The 20,503-nt window shown below is 38.3% G+C and overlaps 1 protein-coding gene across 2 annotated transcripts in view; it reads right to left on the bottom strand.

Moving 5' to 3' along the window:
- The window catches only part of eng (endoglin), a 42,768-nt gene that overhangs the window by 10,832 nt on the left and 11,433 nt on the right, over positions 1–20,503 (bottom strand). For both annotated transcript variants that reach the window (XM_034897081.1, XM_034897082.1), the window contains exons 3-5: positions 15,902–16,041; positions 4,708–4,821; positions 976–1,150 (exon numbers count right to left, since the gene is read on the bottom strand). In XM_034897081.1, the coding sequence (XP_034752972.1) occupies positions 976–1,150; positions 4,708–4,821; positions 15,902–16,041 (429 nt within the window). The remainder of the gene's footprint in view (positions 1–975; positions 1,151–4,707; positions 4,822–15,901; positions 16,042–20,503) is intronic.

The following is a 20,503-nucleotide window of genomic DNA, read 5'->3' on the forward strand; positions in this document are numbered from 1 at the left end:
GCTTGCATCAAGCACTCCACTGCTACCGCTGCTGGCACTAACAGCAAAGATATTCGTAATGTCCAGCCTATACTCAGCAATGAATGCTCACTTTAAATCATAGTGTTTTTGTGGCTCCATCTTCAGCATTGATGGCTCGTCAATATATCTGTACAGATATTTGTGTTTCTAACACGCAACACCAGAAAAAAAATGTTTACAGAGGTATAAAAACATCACTAAAAGTGTGGCCTATTTTGGAATATACAGTACAAACCATTTTCTGTTTAAATGCAAACCTCAAAACTGTGTGTGTGGTGCTCCATATATGTTAATGGTAAAACAAATACTTATTGTTTAAGTCCACACAGATCCTTTAGTTATTAAATTCTGTTTTCCTACTGTAATTGCAAGTGCTGTTTAGCTTACTGCTGCGCTGTATATCATAAAGGATTTGCATTTTGGTACACATAGATCTCCCCTGGAAATGTCTAAAACGGACTTTACAAATTTGTATGGGCGGTCTCAGTGTGTACTGTACATATAAAATGTAAAAAGGTGAAGAGAGACAACATCTGATTTTTAGATTTCTATATTCAGTCGTTTACTGCCAGTATTTAGATTTGGGACACAGTCATATATTTCACAGTAGACTGTAAATTCCCTTATTGGATTAAGGTGACTTTGTAGAAGAATGGCCATTTGGCAGCAAGTGCATGCCCCACACACCTTATTTGAAAAGCAGCATGGCATCTGGTTCTGTATGTATTGCAGCTTTGCGGGTCAAGTGTCACTCTCTCAGTCAAATCTGTACATAGTCATCTGATTACGTGTACTGACGTATGAAGTAAAAAGAATATCTTAAAACTTAAAAAAAGGAGAATAAAAAACTTTAAAAAATGGCAAATGAAGCCCAAATGTTATTTAGTAAAAGAAACCTTGTTAGTTTAAAAAAAAGTAATGCAATTTCAGCCAGGTGACCCAAATATTTCTCACCTTTTATTCCCATTGTTGTGATGGATTTCAGATTTCGGATTGTGGTGAATGAAGTCACACCCCCAAACTTTTGTTTTGCCCATTTGACCAGTTCCTCATCTTGAGTTGGGAAGTCTTGCTTGTGGATGTTGCCGGGACGATCACTAAACAAGGCAATTTTGGAGTCATTGTTTATCTGGAAAGTAGAGCCCAAGCGTTGCCAATTAGTTTCATTAAATATTATTTCCAGAAAGAACACAGTCAGAATCACCTAGGTCCTAAAAGGCATGATTCTCTGGCTACAATAACAGTATTCAGTGAGTCGTCTTTATATTCATTCATATTCAGCTCATGTCTGCTCACATTTTGTCATATCAAACAGGTTTTCCCCCTCCCTTTGACTCTCCGCTATTACTCTCTTACCCTCCACCCAACTCTCCATCTATTCTCTGAGCCGGGTGCTGTTGAAAATAAATGTTTATTATGGTTAAGTGTCCACGAGCCCAGTTGCACAACCCTGTTGGAGCCAGGGTCTTTCCTTTGCTTCCTGACTGGGGCCAGGAAATGGGACCTTTTTTAGCTGTGTGCGTCACCACAGTCGGCTGGAATCTGGCCCCATACAAGGTATAAATATATACATCCATCCCACCGACTAGACACTGCTGTTTCCTCGTCTGGGCCAATGGGAAATAACTGAGTTTACATTAAGCTTTGCAAGAGTAAGAAGGCAGGGGAGGGTGTTGGGAATATAGGAGCAGAAATTGTCTACAGTAGGCTTCTGATAGTTAGACATTATCTATGTATGATGTGCTCAATAAGAGTAAGTAAGAAACAGATTTTTCTAAACACAGATTTGTGAGAAAGAAACTATACATTTTTAACAGAGTACAATGAGATTGACCACTTGAAATATTTTTAGTGACTGTATGCAGTGTAGCTACATGTAGTATAATGGGGCACCCTTTTATTTCATGTATTCAGTTTTAGCTTTAACTACCATACAGATGGACAGTTGGACTAGGCAACACTGAAAGTAACAACAAAGTAACAAGATTTTAGCATTTTCTGTAAATAAGCCTGTTAATGTTTATTATACGTATGTTTGTGTGCTTGTTCAAAAAATGAAAATCCTTCTCCTGGCCTGTCTATATGTCCTTATGTGCGTGTGTTCTTGTGTCACAAACACAGAGAGAAACAAATGGTGAAAGCCAAGTAAGCCCAAGGGAGTCATTGGTCTTTCTCCATGAATATTTGATTGACGCAACATCAAAAATAGCGGGAAGGGAAACTATAGGAATAAAAGGAAAAAACAGTTATGAAAGAAACAGGCAGAGGGCAGGAAGAAAAAGGGAAATAACAATGGTAAACATTTTAATGATAATAGTGCAACTCAGGTTAGTCTCTGTGAAATTGTTTTGATATTCTGCAGGCTCGCAGTAAAGTTCAAATAACTCAAAAGATATTTTGAAAAAAAAAAAAGCCAATCTCTGTCTCCAGGATATTACAGGGAGTTCTCATGATACCTATCAGTCTGCCTTGGGATAGATGTACGAGTTCTAGATGCTGGATCCATCTTTTCACCCAATCTAAAACCCTTCATAAAAAGGTGTTGTATGTTAAAGTATGTCAAATCACGTATATTAGTCTGCATAATGTGTGATATACAGAGAAAAACCTGCAATTTTAGAAGACTCACAAGATTTTATTGACTAAAATTTTATTAAAATCAACACTGTGGCTGGGTTTGCTCAGTTAGTAGAGCAGACGCACACAAACAGTTTGTAGGATTGCTCCTCGGTGCGGTGGCCGCGGGTTCAACTTTGACCTGCGGCCCTTTGCTGCATGTTGTTCCCTCTCTCTACCCTTGCACGCCTCAATCTGTCCTGTGGAAATAAAGGCCTAAAAAAAAATTTAAAAAAATAATAATCTTTAAAAAAACAACCCTGTGTGCTTTTGAAGGCCAACAAGAGCTGTGATTAGGACACTGAGCCAAGCTGTCACAGAACAGATGCTGTGTCTCTTACACTGCAATTTGCAGTAAAACACAGTTTTTTTATACCCAAGTGATATTGCTCATCCCATGAAAACATCCTGTAGTCACAAGCATTGTGTGCAGGCTCTCTACAAGACATGATACAGGATTTTATATCACACTGCTGTCAGCATATCAGTAAGTGACATTCCCGTAAATATTTCATCACTGGGATTGGTCAGCCACAATTTTTTAAATATTTTTATTTATTAAGGTATTTATTTTTACATGCTAGCCCGTTATCTGTAGCTGCTAAAAATGTACTTATTGTTGACCATTTCTTTAAGAATATCTTTTTTTGTTCTTTATTTACCCGTCTACCAGTAGCTTTAATTCAGGTCAGTATGAAAGTCAATTAACTTTTTAGTCAGCGTACTATAACAATATAGGTGTATTTGATTCACCTTGTTAGCTTCATTGCCAATGTCAATTTGACACAATACAGTGACCTAACAGTGACAATTGCTGGAACACTTTTCCTCATAACAGTATTATTTCTCTATTTAATTAAACACTTAAGCAGCTGAATAAAAGTTGTTTCCTGGCCACCCTGCATTTAAATCAGAGTTACAATCTGCAGACAGTGTGTAAAAGTCAGAATCTCCAATTTCATTGGAACGTTAATTTTACAGGGCGATGCCATCATCCCCTCTCGCTGCTGGACACTAAAACTTCTCTTACCGATTTATGGTGTGGGTAATAAAAACTAAAAAAAACAACCTGGTGCAGAGCAGCAACTTGGGAAAATCTATTGGAAACCAACATGATTCATTGTCGCTCTTAAGATGCTCTCTCCAGAGCTGCACAGATGTGACTGTTTGACTATGTAAAACAGTTGGCACTAGACAGAAGCTAACTACATCTGAAGAAATTAGAAAATTTTACAATACCGAGGAATTGGGTGGAGAATCGGCACAGTGAGTGCGGTGTTACATTCCATTTATTGCACCGTTTCGATGAAAAGAGAGCTGAGCCAGAAGGCAAAGCTCTCAATCTACCGGTCAGATTTCGTTCCTACCCTCACCTATGGTCATGACCAAAAGAACAAGATCCAGGGTACAAGCGGCCCAAATTGCTTTCCTCAGGAGGGTGGCTGGTGTCTCCCTTAGAGATAGGGGGAGAAGCACAGTCATCCGTGGGGAGCTCAGAGTAGACCCGCTGCTCCTTCGCGTCAAAAGGAGCCAGTTGAGGTGGTTCGGGCATCTGGTAAGGATATCCCTTGAGCGCCTCCCTAGGGAGGTGTTCCAGAAACGTCCAGCTGGGAGGAGGCCTCGGGGAAGACCCAGGACTAGATGGTGGGATTATATCTCCAACCTGGCCTATGAATGTCTCGGGATCCCCCAGTCAGAACTGGTTGATATAGCTCAGAAAAGGGAAGTTTGGGGTCCCCTACTGGAGCTGCTCTCCCTGCGACCCCATACAGGATAAGCGGATGAAGATGGACAATACTGAAGAAATAACCACTTACAATTTTCTAACTACATTTTTCATGAGTAGTTAGTACTGGTTAGATAATCCTTTTTTTCCCAATGGCAAGCAGAGTAATAAAATCATATACAACATAGTAACCCATGATGAAATGTAGTGTTATGTTGCATGATAAGCATTTTCCTTTCAAAAAAACAGTTCTTCACACATCCACCTACCCTGCACCCAATCAAATGCTAGGTAAGAGCACAGCCTGAATGTTGATGCGGAAAAACAAAAAAAACACTACTTACATAGATGTTAACATCGGCACTGATGTTGTATAGGCCGTATGCCGTGTGTGGCGTTGTGAGGATAAGGTTCATTGGCATGGCATTGGTAAATTGGAGTTCGATGACCTTGGTATCCTGGGTGAAAAAAAAAGAAGGTTTTTACTCAAAATGTTGAAGTGCTCATATTATGCTTTTTCCCTTTCCTTGTGTCTTTTTTGTGCATGTTAGAGGTTTACAAAATGAAAAAGTCCAAAAGGGACTTACCATCTCCGACAGAAAACACTTTTCACAAACTGCACATAAAAGCTCTATTGTAGACCCACCTTTACTTCCCTGACGAACGTATGTCACTTTGTAACACAGGTTATGATGCTCGCCTAGCTGTTAGCGCGGCACGCCCTACTACTCTTGCTTCTGACTAGCTACCAGTAGCTACTGCGCATGTGTGACTTGCAACAAAGACGGAATAGAAGTGAGATGCCTCACTCTGGAGCTAAAATGGAGAGCTCAACACACACGGTGATAGGAGGAGCTGCAGCAATGTGCAGTTCAACAAAAATATGATGTTTTTTGAAAATGAAACTATGTGAGCCTAATATGACATAACCTCTAAATACAATTATGAACCTGAAATATGGCATAATGTGAGCAATTTAACTTAAATTAGGAAAAATAAGGAAATAGGAAAATGACATATTCCAACTCAGTTACTTTTAAAACCCCATAGTACTTTGAAGTGAACATTTAAATGATTACAGTGTCACTTATTTAGCTGTGAATTCAGTACTGCTTAAGCATAATAATCAGTTAACAACTTCTGGTTCTGTGTGAAAGCCTAAAGACTTTGGAGTTTGTGATTGTGTTGCAGGCACGGAAAGGTTTGTGATGAAGTAAATCTCCAGGTGGAACACTGGGACTGATTAGGAAGACAAAGAAATCAAGTGCCCTAAATATCCACTCACACTGTGAAGCCATCTACATGGGAACTACTGTTCTGCCTATAATAACTTTGTTTGTAAGTGTACCATGCTGAGTGTGTGCTGTGTTATACAAAGTAAATAAAACTTTATCCAATGTTTCGAGTACTTCAAATAATGCCTATTGCTGCCATTCCATCATTGTTAAATGTGTTTTTATAAGCTCAGGGGTATAAATTACTAGAAACATACGACAGGCTCCATTAAAATGGAACAATTTGCAGAGATTCATAATTTACTGCCAAGATTAAAGATTAAAAACATAATTATTTGATTTAAGTATTTTAAAGTGTGACTTAAGAATTTTTGAGAACTCTGAGCCATAAATCACAAACAAAATGAACAGTAATTATTATGACCTTTTTGCACAGAATAAAAATCCGCCAACATGCCACCTTCAGTTCAGCATTGTTTTTTGTATAAAACAGAATATAGCTGTTCCCCAATTTGCAAACCTCCCTATATGTCATGGAGCATTATTAAATGAACAGACCTCAAGTTGACAGAGTAGAGAGACATTTTGCTTGTGGCACCAAGTTTAAAAATAGTTCCAACTGCAGTTTAATTCTACACAAGTTTGATTCCATTTCTACCCTATTGCAAAAATCTGTGGGGATATGACAATTATCCTTGTTTTTGAGACTATGAAATGTCAACACATTCAACTATCCAAAAAAAGCATTGCCAGTCATTTCAGCAGTACTTGTAGATAGACAGGAAGCTGTCTGCCTTCGTGTTGGCATTAATGAGGTAATGTAGCTTGGTTCTATTCATACATCTCCTTGCAGTGCAAGTCAACAAGGGGAAAAAGTCAACAGTAAATTAAAAGCAACTAAATCAATGATTTACCCAATGTGCAATGAGCTGCATTGTTTTTTTTAATTAGTGTGGTATTCCGTAGCATTAAAACCAGTGTGATAATACTCTGGAAAAATGAACGAAAAATATTTAAAAAAAAAAAAGAATAGTGCATCCATGCTCTAACATTAACAATACAACCTACCGTGTCACCCAGAATTATTTTAGACACAGTAGTCTTATTTTTATTAATGCTTGCATTACTTATACCTTGTGTCTTCCCACACGTGGGGGATCCTCGTGGTAGTTACATACTGTGTAAAAAACCTCTTGAACACTTAACATATAATGTAATACCTCATTAACCATAGTTTCAGCTGAGGGTAACACAATCGTGATGTGATCCGCTAATCACCCCCACAGTCACTCTATGAATCAGCCTTAATTACTATGCACCACATGTGCGTAGGGTAAAACTGGTACTGCTGAGTTTTATGGATGTAAGTGGTGGTGACTACCATTTCGTTGGGGAATAATAAGTCTGAGTTTAGAGGTTTTTTTTCCAAGATTGACTTAATGCCAATAAATCCTAGTTCTAATTACTTTTACTTCTGTAATGGCCCCGATCTAATTAGGTTTAGAAAAGTGAAAAAGTCATGAATTTGAAAACAGTTCAGTTTTATGACTTATGACTAAGGCTTTCAAAACGCTTGGAAATATCCATTCAGTGTGAGGCTTTTGTGGGAATTTAAAATTCATAAATACCAATTTCTGCTTTCATCCCTCTGCAATGCCTTTTGACACCGAATAAATTTATTCTTTTTATTTGAAGGTAGATTGTTTTTAGAGCTGGGGCTGCTGGGGAAACAATGAGCATGCTGAGGAAACCTGTGAATCTTTAATATTAAATTCATTTACTTGCTGCCTGATGTTTCCAGAGTTAGATCCAAGAGAATTGTAAAGAGCTTAGGCCTGAGCTATGGAGATTTTCAGACCTGTACAGAACAAATTAGGTCTGTGGAGACCATCAACAAATTGCCTATGAGCAAAACACAGATGAGACACACACCAGAGAGAGAGAGAGAGAGAGAGAGAGAGAGAGAGAGAGAGAGAGAGAGAGAGAGAGAGAGAGAGAGAGAGAGTCTAGGAAATAATTAATTCTGCTGTCTAACACACACTATCATAATCTTGCATATTCACCACTATACTAATTCACACAAACTATTTTAATCCTTTTACATGTATGTATGAGAGGGTATCGTCATGTATGTGAGAGAGTATAGCAGTGTATGTGAGAGAGTATAGCAGTGTAAGTGAGAGAATATAGCCGTGTATGTGAGAGAGTTTGATTGAAACGTAAGGAGTTTGATTACTCAGCTCCTGATTGGTTGACTAAGAAGAAGCAGTATTTGAAGGTCAAAATCCTGCACTGTCATAATAGTTTGGCTGTAGTGTTGCTGTAATGGACGAAGAGAGGCTATGGGTCGTCTAAATAATATGTTAGGAAATGGTGAGTTATTCTCAACGATGTCTCGACAATTAAATCAAGTCTGTCAGAGCTCTAATTAGGAGATGCAGAGATTATTCAGCGGTGGAACTGCAAATCGAGTCAGACCTGGCTCCAGCGCTAGCGCTTCTAGTTCTAGCTCAATGAAACCCAGAGGAACCCATTACCAGACAAGACAGCATTTCGGTGGATGGTCTTGGAATGGAATCCAGGAAGACGTAAGTTGAATAAAAAATAGCCAAGGACTCTTTTTAATAACGTCATCCTAGCGCTGACTAAGTAGCCTAGTGCTGAGTAAGGAAAACTCAGTTAATTTGACCAAGCAAGTTAGAGCAAGCAGCTTCTCTCTTAGTTATGCATCTTCATTCATTTATATGTTTGTACAATTTCATTTCAGATTGGGTTGGGGATTTTAGAACATATTGTCACTTCTATAAGTCTACCAATATGCTTAAATAAATAGTAAAGGATTACTGTAGCAGTACACAGAAAAACTATGACAAGGAGATAAGCAGGACAGTCTATGGAGAAAATGGCACATTGCTGTGCTCTATCGGTTATTTTACTGCACTTTACTTACTTTGTGAACCTGTAAGGCTTTATTGCATGGTTTTAATATTTAATGACTCAGAATAGAATATGGTCTAATCAAACATGCCTGCAATGGATTATGTGTTATATATCAGTGAAGAAAAATAATGAGTTTGTTTTCTGTTATAAAGTTATAATTTGTTGATTTGTTTCTCCCATATTTTTGTTTGGTGTCTTTAGGGGTCCGATGGAACATCTTTTGATGAACTGCAACAGGCCGCAGAACCTTGTAGAGATTATCTGGCCAATGCTGGATGTCTAAGGCCTTTGAAACACAGAGGACAAATATCTCTTTGTGCAGGATATCATCATGTTTCATGTGGTTCATCGAGTCAGTGGAGAATTTCAAAGACTTGTGTAACTCCATTTTTTAGCAAACATAATTAATAATAATTAAAAATGTCAACATATATTTTTATATTTTTAAGGGGATGAAGACCCTTGGTGTTCCTGATGCAATAAGAATGCACCCAGATGCTTTAACGTCACCGTTTTTGTCACAAGCCATCCCCAATCACAGCTGAGGTACCAGAACAGCTCATGGAAATTCGACTCTCAGCAGTGGGCAGCAACAAAATCCGCTGGATGTTGAGGGCAAGTATTACTGCTAGATATGGAATATGTGTACACATACTGCCCTACTGCACTACTATGTCCAATGTGTTGTCTCTTGTTAAATTGCCTTCCTTCAGTTGTTGTGTGAGTTTTATTTAGTTTCATCAGTAACCTTTGTACAGACGTATTGTTAAATTTGATCACTCTCTTTTCACATTCTTTTCATATGTTCTGTCTTTTGTCTTTCAGTCCTTTTTAAAACATTTTCTACATGCTAAGTTTAATTTCTTTTTCAGAGCAACAGGGACCCTTGAAACTTGGGGGTATCCTGGCCTAGGCGACAAGAGCAAATGCAATTCCACCCCTGGTCTGCTCTTCATGACCTTCAATGGATTTTCTCCATAAGCTTCCCCTCAGACAAGGCCGTCATTTACCCAATGCAAACACATGCATTAACTGCCTGCGGTTGCAAGTCCTGAAAAAAAATTGAGGATTTCAAGGAAACTATGGATTTGGTCAGGAATGACTTCAGACTCCTGAACATACATTATTAAAATCTGTTGCCTGCTGAACTTTATTAAACTGATGAGACATCGTTGTCAATAACTTACCACTCCCTAATACATTAATGTCTGGTTTAAACAATTGAATAATCATTTAAATAAAAATAAAAACATTTTGTCATTTTATTTTTCAATGTTGTAGAGCAGAATTCTTACTGGCCTTTAATCACCCAATATTACCCGAATTGCCTTGACACTAACAAACTTGCTCACTAGTAGAGTTCACAAGGCTCAAAAATAATTGTATGCCATGGATACTGTCATTGGCTAGTGGGTCCACAGTTTCCAGAATTCTGTTCTTAACTGTTGCATTGAAAATAAAGTCATTTTCTGGAACAACATTGTTGAAGTCTCAAAATATAGGGGGGGGGGGGGGTCTTCATTCATTTCAGAGTTGTCACTCGCATCTAAAACTGTTCTGCATTGCCTCTGCACTGTTGAGAACACCTCAGCCACAGCTGAAAGGCGTTTGGGATCCCTGCGTTGACAATCTGTCGTTGTTCAACTGATTCGTGAATACTACAGTGCCTTTTGAACTCTTGGCAAGTAGATGTAGTGTAGACAAAATAAGTGCAGAACATTTGTAGAGTCCACTATGCCCTCATTTTCTACGAAGGAGAAGAGATCACTGTTATAAAAAGAGACAACTCTGTTTAACTCTGGCCATAACCACTCAATCCTCTGGTTGTGAACACTGCGTCCAGTGATGATACCTCGATTTAATCCTCTTCTTTCAAGCATATACTGGGCAACCCCGGGGTTCTCCATGCCATGATCACAGCGTATTCTCAAGGGAAGGCCAAAATTCTCTACACCTACACAAAAACGTTATGTAGTATTAGTATTTAGGCACTGCGAGTATATGATAGTACTGCTAAAGCTGTCAACATACCCATAATAGACCATTCTATCAGTTTATGGTTTCTATCTGTATGCCTATTGAAAGAAAATTTGATAATTCATTTCTTACCATGTGATGAAGAGATCCTAACAGTTTGTTTAATGTAGTATTTTTTAAACGAAGAAAAAACGAAACCAGAATTGATTGGGATTTTGAACGCAATAAATAAATACTTCCGTGAATTGCACGGCCTCGACGGAAGGCCCGACCAATTGGGTCAAGATGTTGCAGGTAGAGTATTACATGCCGGCGCTGTATTTTAAAGTTGGATGTTTGATTTGTCGCAAGGACAATATGAATATGGAGTGGTTTGAAGGATCTCTGATGACGTTACACAACGCCTCATCAGATATTGCTGTGTAGCTGAGGGACACAAGAGCTTCCCTGATTGTCACCCTCTTCAAACGGCTTATTAATTAAGAGAAAGAAAGAGATTGTCTGAGTATAACCATTAAGCTCAGAAATTAATCTTTACAAAATGACATTAATGTCCCACATTGTCAGTTTCCCCTCACAATTCTCTGAACACACGGCAGTGTATCAGTGAAAGAAAGATAGCAATGTTTTCCTCATTACCATTTAATTCAACAAACAAAAACTGACCTTGAAAAAGAAAGTAATTAAGAAGAAATATCCCTGACATTTTTTGTCCAACAAGGTTGTTTTTTCGTCCTTATTTTCTGCTGCTTGAGTTAAATGTTCCTTGTTGAGCTGTAATTTCAAAGCAGTAAGCCCACCAGATATTGATAACTCAAAATGGCTCCTTAAGCCAATGAGGAAGTGAGAATTTAAACCGTCTTACTGATTGATCAAACCAACTTCATTTTCAACTACATTCTCTCACACACTTCTATACTCTCTCACATACACTACTATACTCTCTCCCATGAAATGTAATTGTAGGTTTTCCCAGTCTTCCCAGAATATCTTCCCAGAAATAAAACTTGTTGTTTTGTTGTAAAACTTTTTTTAGGGCTGTCAAAAATAGCGCGTTAACGACGTTAATTGGTTGTTTGTTGTTAATTACGTCAATTTTTTTAACGCATTTCACGCATGCGCAGTGTGACAAATTATTCAGGTCAGGAAAGTGGTTGGGAGCTAGAGGCGAGATGGAGCAAGGTGAGCAAAGTGGGCCTATTGACGGATTCAAATATAAAAAGAATGATGATGGTACAGTTAACAAGTACAAGGTTATTTGCAAGATTTGTAACAAGGAGTTTCAATTTCACCGGAATTTCACCGGAGCTGTTCAAGCTTGAGGTACCATGTCAACGCCAAACATGCGTTTGCTGGGCCGTCAGGTTCAGCAAGTGGTTTGCGCCAGACCACGCTGAATGTTCGCAGGCCATTAACAAAATCAACCTCAGATAATTTGACCAACACAATAGCAAAATGGATTGCAAAGGATTGTAGACCCATTAGCATTGTAGAAGACAGGTTTCCTTGATGTTTTTCAAGTGGCGTCTCAAGACTCATCCTATAAGCCACAGTTATGACGAAAATCCACGAGCTCTATGAAAACGAAAAAGAAAAAAGGAAAGAGGTCTTGGCTCAAGTAAATCATATGGCCCTGACAGGAGACCACTGGACATCAGTGAGTAACAACAATTACCTCGGAGTAACGGCACATTTCTTCTTTTGCTCTGACTATATTAAAAACTGAGGAGCGTCATTTTGCGGAGGCTTGTAAAGAACAGTTCCTTTCTGTTGCACGTAAGTGGGACATCGAGGGCAAGACGACAACCATAGGGACTGACAGTGCACATAATATGAAAATTATGTATCTGTGTCCTGTTATATATCTTTTGGTATGCATTTCAGAAAAAAAATGGTTAGGATCCATGTGGAATTGCAAATGGTGATAAATCCTGATTAATCCACTGAAAATTCAGATTAATTTGATTAAAAATTGTAATCATTTGACAGCCCTAGTTTTTTTACCTTAATCGGGCGGCATGTATATACAGTAAATAAATGAATGGCATTTCCTTGGGAGTTCATTGTTCTCCATACAGAGATAACTCAGCGGGTACTTTTCTTAAATACTTCTTTCTAATGAGCGTCATTGTCTCTCTGTCTATCCCCCCCCCATCCTTTTGTGACTTTCATTCTGAACTCTGAATCATGACGGCTGCAGACCCTGATCACGCACCTTTCTACATTTCTTCCTGCGCTTTCAAGATATAATTGTTTTCCTTTTGAGACTTTTTTTCTTTTGGCTCTCTCCCTTAACTTGAATTGGCTCCGTTGGTGTAGTCTCGGCTTTGTGCCAGACCATGACTACCCAAGCCAGTATGTGACATCAATGGGCCCTGTGCAAGGCCTGTGCAGCCCCTTGATGCTCCCTCTATAATTCTCTATGCGGTCAAACTGTGAGAGTCAACCATCTCTGGCAGGTTGTAAATCAGTATGAAACACAAAAGAGATGGGGAAGAAGGTGATAAGAGAATTGAAAGGACAAAGAATAAGGGAGGCAAGAGCAAACCTCCCTTCTGACTGGACAGTTTGGCAAGAGATGAAGACGTTCCCCTTCCTCATATTTACAAGAATAATCTGTTTTAAACAGACAGTCAAGAGCAGATAATGGGTCTGTGTTAGTAGATCTTAGGTCTACTTTATTCCTTCATTTGATTAAACGTACACTCTTAGTCCCACAAGAGAGCAGGGTATGCCAACGTCCATTGCAACACACAGATCCCGAGCCAAATTCCATTTGTGAACTCCCAAAAACCCCACACTCATTTATACTTTTTTGTAAGACAACTTAGAACATTATTGTACAAACTCTTTTTTGCAATAGAATGTTCTTCTTCTGCCATACAACCCAATGTGGCTGGTGTTACTCTTCAGGCTTAATAAGATGACTGATGACAGCATTTCCCTCCTAATTTACGTGAAATCTGCTCTGTCATCAAACTGCTTTTTCCTCTGATTTCCAGTCCATTAAATATGCTGCAACTTTGCAGTCCATTAAATAAAACTAAAGACTTGGCAAAAGAGTTCAGCAACATGTATGCCAATAACTCAGTCTCTGAGTCTTTCTGTCTGCTTGCTTTATGTTAGCACACTTACTTGAAACAGAATTAAGTACAAAACAAATCTCAGAGACCTGGACATATGTGTGGCTAACCAGCTTCATTGATAAATGATGTATATCAAGGTCTCTTTGTGTAACATAAAAAACTATACTCCAGTATCCTCAAACGTCAAATCTAAAAGAATTCTTTCTGAAAGAAAAGCACACATTCTGCCTTATCTTACTGGTGAAGGTTTTTCTTAAGAGAAAGATTATGACAGGATTCTCTGTTGCTTTCCTAGAAGCGACAAAAGGAAAGAGGCTTGAATGCTTTAATAATATAATAATATAATAATTTTTGTATAGATGATGGATTCAGACAGGTATTGTATTGCACCTTACTCTGATGATGCCTTAGCTAGAATGCAAATATCACATCTGCTTCCCTCCTCATAATCACTTCCAAATGAGAAAGAATGGCCAACAGAGCTTGAAAGAAAAAGCGACAATAAATAAACAGCAGTTGCTTAACACAACAAGTTATGTGAAAGTACTACACAAGGAACTCTAAGTGAGAACAAACAGAAGAAGCAAATAACCAGAGTTCACCGATAAAGAAATGACTAATGTGAGCTGACCGACAATGTTGGACAGTGAAAAATGAAGTCTGGCACAGTAATAGCAACATATAGATTAAAAGTTGGAGTTTCTTTCGGGTGTCATTCCGTACACTTAAAGTTTTACAATGAAAATGACACAATACACTTACTGTATCTCTGATTACAGCGGGTGTTTGTTAAACTAAAAAGGAAGGAACACAGCCTGACTTACAGAGCTAGATTGTCATAGAAGTCCGTTTAGTGTTAAAAAAAAAAACTATCTTTCTGTTATGTCTGGCATCTGTTCAGTGTTAGTTGTTAAAAATGTGTGTGTTTACACTTTATAGTGTGGGAACAAAGTTTTTTGAGCTCATTTATTCAAGGGTTAGGGTAGGAATTTGCACAACAACACTATTAACTAAAATATCATCAATTAGCATTGCACTTCTAGAGCCTTTTCCAACTAGATTTTTTAAAAAGGATAAAAATTGATGCAGCAGAACCAGAAATGTTCATATATATGCAGTAGTACTCCTTAAGAACTGCAAACAGAATTGTGAAAAATCTGTTCTACTTTGTCCTTCCTTCTTGCCTGTTCTGACTCTAGTTATCTGACTCATCCCTGTGCACACTAACCTCTCATTAGCTGATTTAAAAAATAAAAATAAAAATAGGTATTTTTTCTCCTGCATGCCCACCATCAGTCCTGCCTCAGCTTACCACATGACCCACTCACCTGCCTACTCAGCTGCTCCTTGTTTGCCATTAGCCCATGTAAAAACAGAGGGAAGCTCTGCCAGGTCATCCATGTTTTCTTAGAATCCAAGCTTTTATATACCTTTTCCTCAGCAGACATTTTGATAGCTTCAACTAAATACATACAGTTCTGTTCCCAGTCAGCCATGACAGTTTGAAAATGACTAGCTCAATGAAATTCAACCATCATCCATTCTATTATTTACACCAAAAATTCTACCAATGCGAATTTAAACTAATGGCCTTTGTTTGTAACAATGAATTACATTTTATCATCTGAAAAGTGTAAAATGCAAGCAAGGTAAGCATGTACCTGGTAATACACACAGACATTGCAGTTTCAGCGAGACGTCATCCATGCGACTTTGAAGTGTGTACTCTTTCTAATTACGTATTTTCACAGTATTATACTACACCAGTTTAACAATAAACTGAAACTTTCTTGACTTTCAAAATTATGTATTAAACTCATGAACATCATATGTGTATTACATGGCTCAATTCTAGCAAGGTCTTTCCCCTTTTCACTACCATGGCGGTCCACCGGAAGGGGGGGACTTCACCTCTCTATTGGATCAGAGTACTGTCACTTGGCTGTCTGTTCTGTCCAGACCTTGTCACATGATCATGATAACTATCCTAAACTTTGATACCATGGAACAAGCACTTGCTTTTTTTTTTTTTTAAGTGACAGACTGAGCCTATGGTTTAGAAAATGTGTATTATTCGGCTATACACTATGTTTTAAATGAAAACAAATAAAGAATTTTAAGTGTTTTATTCAGCAAATGTACATTGTGTTGTTCTATTCTATTCAATCTTTCCTACATTTGTAAGCAGATTTTATATGCTGTATTCTAATTAAATGTTGAGCAGATTTTTCCCGTCTTCACATTTACATAATTTGCACTAATTTCACAACATCTCATTTGTATGGCCTTAACATGCTCACCGTTGTAAATTCAAAGTTAAGAATGTGGACCTCTGCCTGGTCCTCTCCGATGAAGCTGGTCCAACAGCCTTTTAGACTCTCCTTCATGTGTACCCATGGGTTGTCACTAACCTTCGTTGGATCACACGTCTGACTTGAGGCTGAAAGAAATCAAATACAAATAGTTATGCCATGACAGCAGCATCTAATGAAGTTCCAATAAATAATCTCTTGCTTCCAACAGTAATACGCATATTCCCGCAGTATCTAGTCTTGCGTGTCAAATGCCATGTAGTGCGAGATTAGTGCTCTATCCACAACAATCCTGTCATATTTGAACTTGCACAGCACACAAATGAACAGCACATAAATAAAGACTTATTTAAAAAGATAGATGAACCCAGCAATGTTATGGATTCCTTGTCTGAAAGGGGCTAAATTTGTTATTTGTCATTCGGAAAGCTCTTCCCTGGTCTCAGAGTATGGATGTTAAATGTGAGGGTAGGACTACATTGTTTAAAAACGAATCTGCCGGTTCACGTTTATCAGACATGTCAGGATACCAGGCTGCAGTCATTCATCAAGCCTGCTCACTCTGCTCTCTGCTGTGAGCCTGCTGTTTAACCTGGGGATCCGTGTCTCTGGAGGCTGAATTAATCAAGCCGAGGCTGTGCGGTCATGGATGAGGTTGGGTATAAATGCCTGGTGTTGGACCTGAGCTATGCGGGTGTGTGTTCTATTGTGTGAGATTAAAGTGAGAAAGCACACGCACACGCTTACTCTAACCTGTCTGAGGACAGACTATTAGTATATGGAGCTGCAGTGTTATTATCTGGCTACATTAGTTAGCATGCATTAGCTTGGAGGGCTAACTTGAATTGTTTACTTCATTACGTGAACATCTTTGTCACCCTGAACATCCCGCCAAACCCCATTCAAAAATCTAGCAGTTCAGTAAAGCGTTGCTTAATACACTATAATGAAAAAAAGAAACAAATAATCAAACATATATTTGTATTGAACAGCCAAATCCAATTCAACTAATAACGGATTCGGAATCAGGCACTACTACATTTGCTACTAAAATGCTCTGTAAAACTTGTAATTTGATTTATTTGCAGTAGGTTAGGCCTGGTTAACATAGTAAGTTTCCAGTTATAATATAAAGGGGATGTAAACCGCCGTTTGTGACCTTTTCAGCGCTTTGCATTTTGGGACACATTAAGAGAGGTGGACTGGTCCGATGCATATTGGAGTTTTTTTTTTTTTACCAACTTAGGTATTTTTTTGGCATATTGAAGATTTAACTGTTGTTTGCCAACGCATACTACATGTTACATTTTGGCCAAGTACGTTCTGCTAGTAAAGGGCGGCTTTTTTAAACAGCATAGTCTCTAATCTGGATTTTCCCTTCAGGTCAAAGCCTTACAGACACCCACCTGGAGTTGGCTCTCATGGGATCGGTCTACTCAGTCCCGCGCCTAAGCACTAGATAAGCATATCTACAGTAAGATAAATATAAACAATATACACTTAAGTGTCCACTATGCATGCCTCAATCACCCCACAAAACAGCTGGTGCTGAACGATATGAGCAAGCAAGACTTATATCAAAACTAATTTAGTAAGCAAATGATGCATGACATACCGCTCCACTGACTTTTATGATGTATTTGGTCAATTTACCCAGCAGGTCACAATCCCTCAGAGAGGAGACGTGGAGTAAAACAAGTGAGGTGAGGAAGAAAATGGAATCGCAAGGAAAGGGTTAAAAGGAAATTGCAAAGTTTGGCCAACATGATGTGCCTTATTTAGAAGTAGCAGTAATCAAAGACCCTGGTTGAGGCAAAGTCATTACTAGATGTGGAAGAAAATAATGGACAGAGATAGAAGTTGATAAATGCAATGAAAAACAACAAGAAAATAGGGAGCTCAAAAATGTTCCATCATCAGCTCTTTCTCCTGTTTTTGTTGTCCCTCCAATGAAATCAGGTTGGTATTATGGACTCTTTTGTCATTTGTTCAATTCATTCATTTGTTCATAACATCTCTCGATATTACTGATTTGAAAAGAGCTCTGATGAGAAATTATTTTAGATTTGATCACAGTAATGTCATTTTTAGAATTAGCTTTTCACACATAATACCCAAGATGCTTTTTATTGTTTAACATTTTGGAAGTTTTAAATTTGTATTGTTTGTGTCCCAATCAAATCTTCTTTTTCCCCTTTTCTTGGGGAATAATACTGCCTTTTAACAGTACTTTACATTCAAATCAAGGACACATTTGTCACTAATCAGGGGACTGAGGGGGGCTGTATCATTCCTGGAACAATATCCTCACGGTTTCTTAATCTGCTCATCTTTGTACTGCAGATTTTCTAGCAAATCAAGATGGAGAGCCATCAATGCTCCCTTGCCATCACTTTTTTCTTCCCTCACCCTAGAGGTCAAGGCTGGTTTCCTGTTATTCTAGCCTTCTGTTTTAATGTCTGTTGCTCAACATCCACATCCATAAAGTTATTTCTCTCTTGTTCTGCTGTGACGGAGTCAACAGCCCATGACTGTCGCCCGAGAGGTCTTAATATAAATCATGTGTGTGTGTGTGTGTGAGTGTGTATGTACGTGCGTGTTTCACTGGTCTCCATTTTACGAGTCACCATAGGATATGAAGAACATTCATTTTGCCCTCTTGACCCAGGAAATGCCAATGGCCTCACTAAGCGGTTTGCTGGTAAATGAGGTATAGAAGAGCCATTCCATTCCCTGTCCTCGTCATCTACTTACATCAGTCTCCTCCATTTCCCATTCCATGAGAAGACATGTTTATGGATGTTGATTTCCATTTAGATGTTAGGTATGAGGGGGATGATGCGAGTAGAAAACATTAGGGAACATTAGGGAGGACAGAAAATTGGCTCAATTCATTAAAAGCGCTTAAAATCAGATTTGGACTTAAGTTTGTTTTAATTATTAATGCAAATTCCATTAATGGGTATCAATGAATTTGTATGCCTGAATGGATTACTGTCACATTAAAACTATATGGCCAAAATACCAGACTTAATAGACACCTTCATTTAACTGGAAACATATTACACATATCATAGAAAACTGATTGAATGCTTATGATATAAATTAGACCAGCAAGTGTGCAGCCAAAATTGATGATGGCCAATTTGCCGTTAGTGCAGTAGCTTTTGGAGAAAGCCCATTTTGGTGGACTGTGCCAAAATCTGGGAGAAATGAGTGACTTACAATAGGATGCACTTAAAATTGCCCTCAGAATTGTCCTGGTTGTCTGCAGCACTCCGGAGCCCCAACTAACAAAAAGAACAAAAACACTCCCCATCTGGTAACTTCAGGGTCTATCTGCTCTTTCTTGCCTAAGCTAAAAGGCGTTCCAGAAAAAAAAAAAAAAAGAGCGCAGACTAGTTCACCAAATCTAAGACATCCAATTTCCATGTATTCAATTGTGCACAGTACCATTACCACAGAACTACTACTGTGACCATTTTAGGGCATCTCCGGATCATCTTGATATTAACTTTTACCATCAGTCTATAGACTGACTTTGTTAAGTTTAGTTCAACATGCTGCGTTGCATCAGATTGCGGTATGTTTTTGGTTTCAGTTGTACCGTTTTCAGCTTTAAATTTAACTTAGCTGTAGGTAGGCTATTTCAAGTTAACTTTGTGCTTAATAAACATATTTCATCATGCTTATCAACACATTAATATACCTTAATGAAGTTTCACTGTCCACATAATTAAACAGAGCTCACCAAAGCTGAACTGAGTCTGGTGGCTGTGAATGGGTATTACTGGAGACTTTGAGGCGATTTAGTAGTCCTAAACTGTACTTCTTTCTTCTCACAACAGTTTTAACATAGTAACTGTTGTGTTGTGCACAACTCTGCCAGTACGCAAAACATCTCTAAAACCATCTCTCTAAAAATGATCTCTTTTAAAAGATCGTGAAACATGACAACTCACTGACTGCAATCACTAGAAAATAGGCCAAATATTTTAGGTAGTGTATGTGTATGCAAAAAAAGAAAACGTGCATTTCAAAGTTCAGTGGACCAAACGACAATAACATGGTATCAAAGACAAATGACCAGTCTCTAGGAAAAAATTGTCATAATTTGGGCGCTCACTAAGGCATTAGAAAGGTCAAAAAGGCATTGTAGGGTATGCGAGCAGTGCACTCACAGCTCAAACCCACAAGCATTACATAATGTTACAGCCCATTATTTAACTTTAGGGTAACATTCACTACATTGTTATACACCATGTTAACATTATAGTGAGAAAAAAAAAATCTGTTCAAACCCAGCACAGATGAGCACTAACTCACCATACAAGTGACTTATATATGACAAAATAAGATACAAATAATTATGAAATCAAATCACATGTCCTGAAAATGGCACACTGTTGCTCTGGACAGTTCATAACTGGACAAAAAGCAGAAGCATGTAGACATACAGTTATTGTTTTTGCTGTTACTGTATCAGACTGACTGGACTCTCACTTCTTGTTTTGAACATATTTTATGCCAGCATATAATTGGTCAGCAGATACAAAAATGACTAACTGGTTATAGGGGTGCTAATAACAA

Source organism: Etheostoma cragini, chromosome 16, assembly GCF_013103735.1.
Source record: "Etheostoma cragini isolate CJK2018 chromosome 16, CSU_Ecrag_1.0, whole genome shotgun sequence".
In the NCBI taxonomy this organism is placed as follows: Eukaryota; Metazoa; Chordata; class Actinopteri; order Perciformes; family Percidae; genus Etheostoma; species Etheostoma cragini.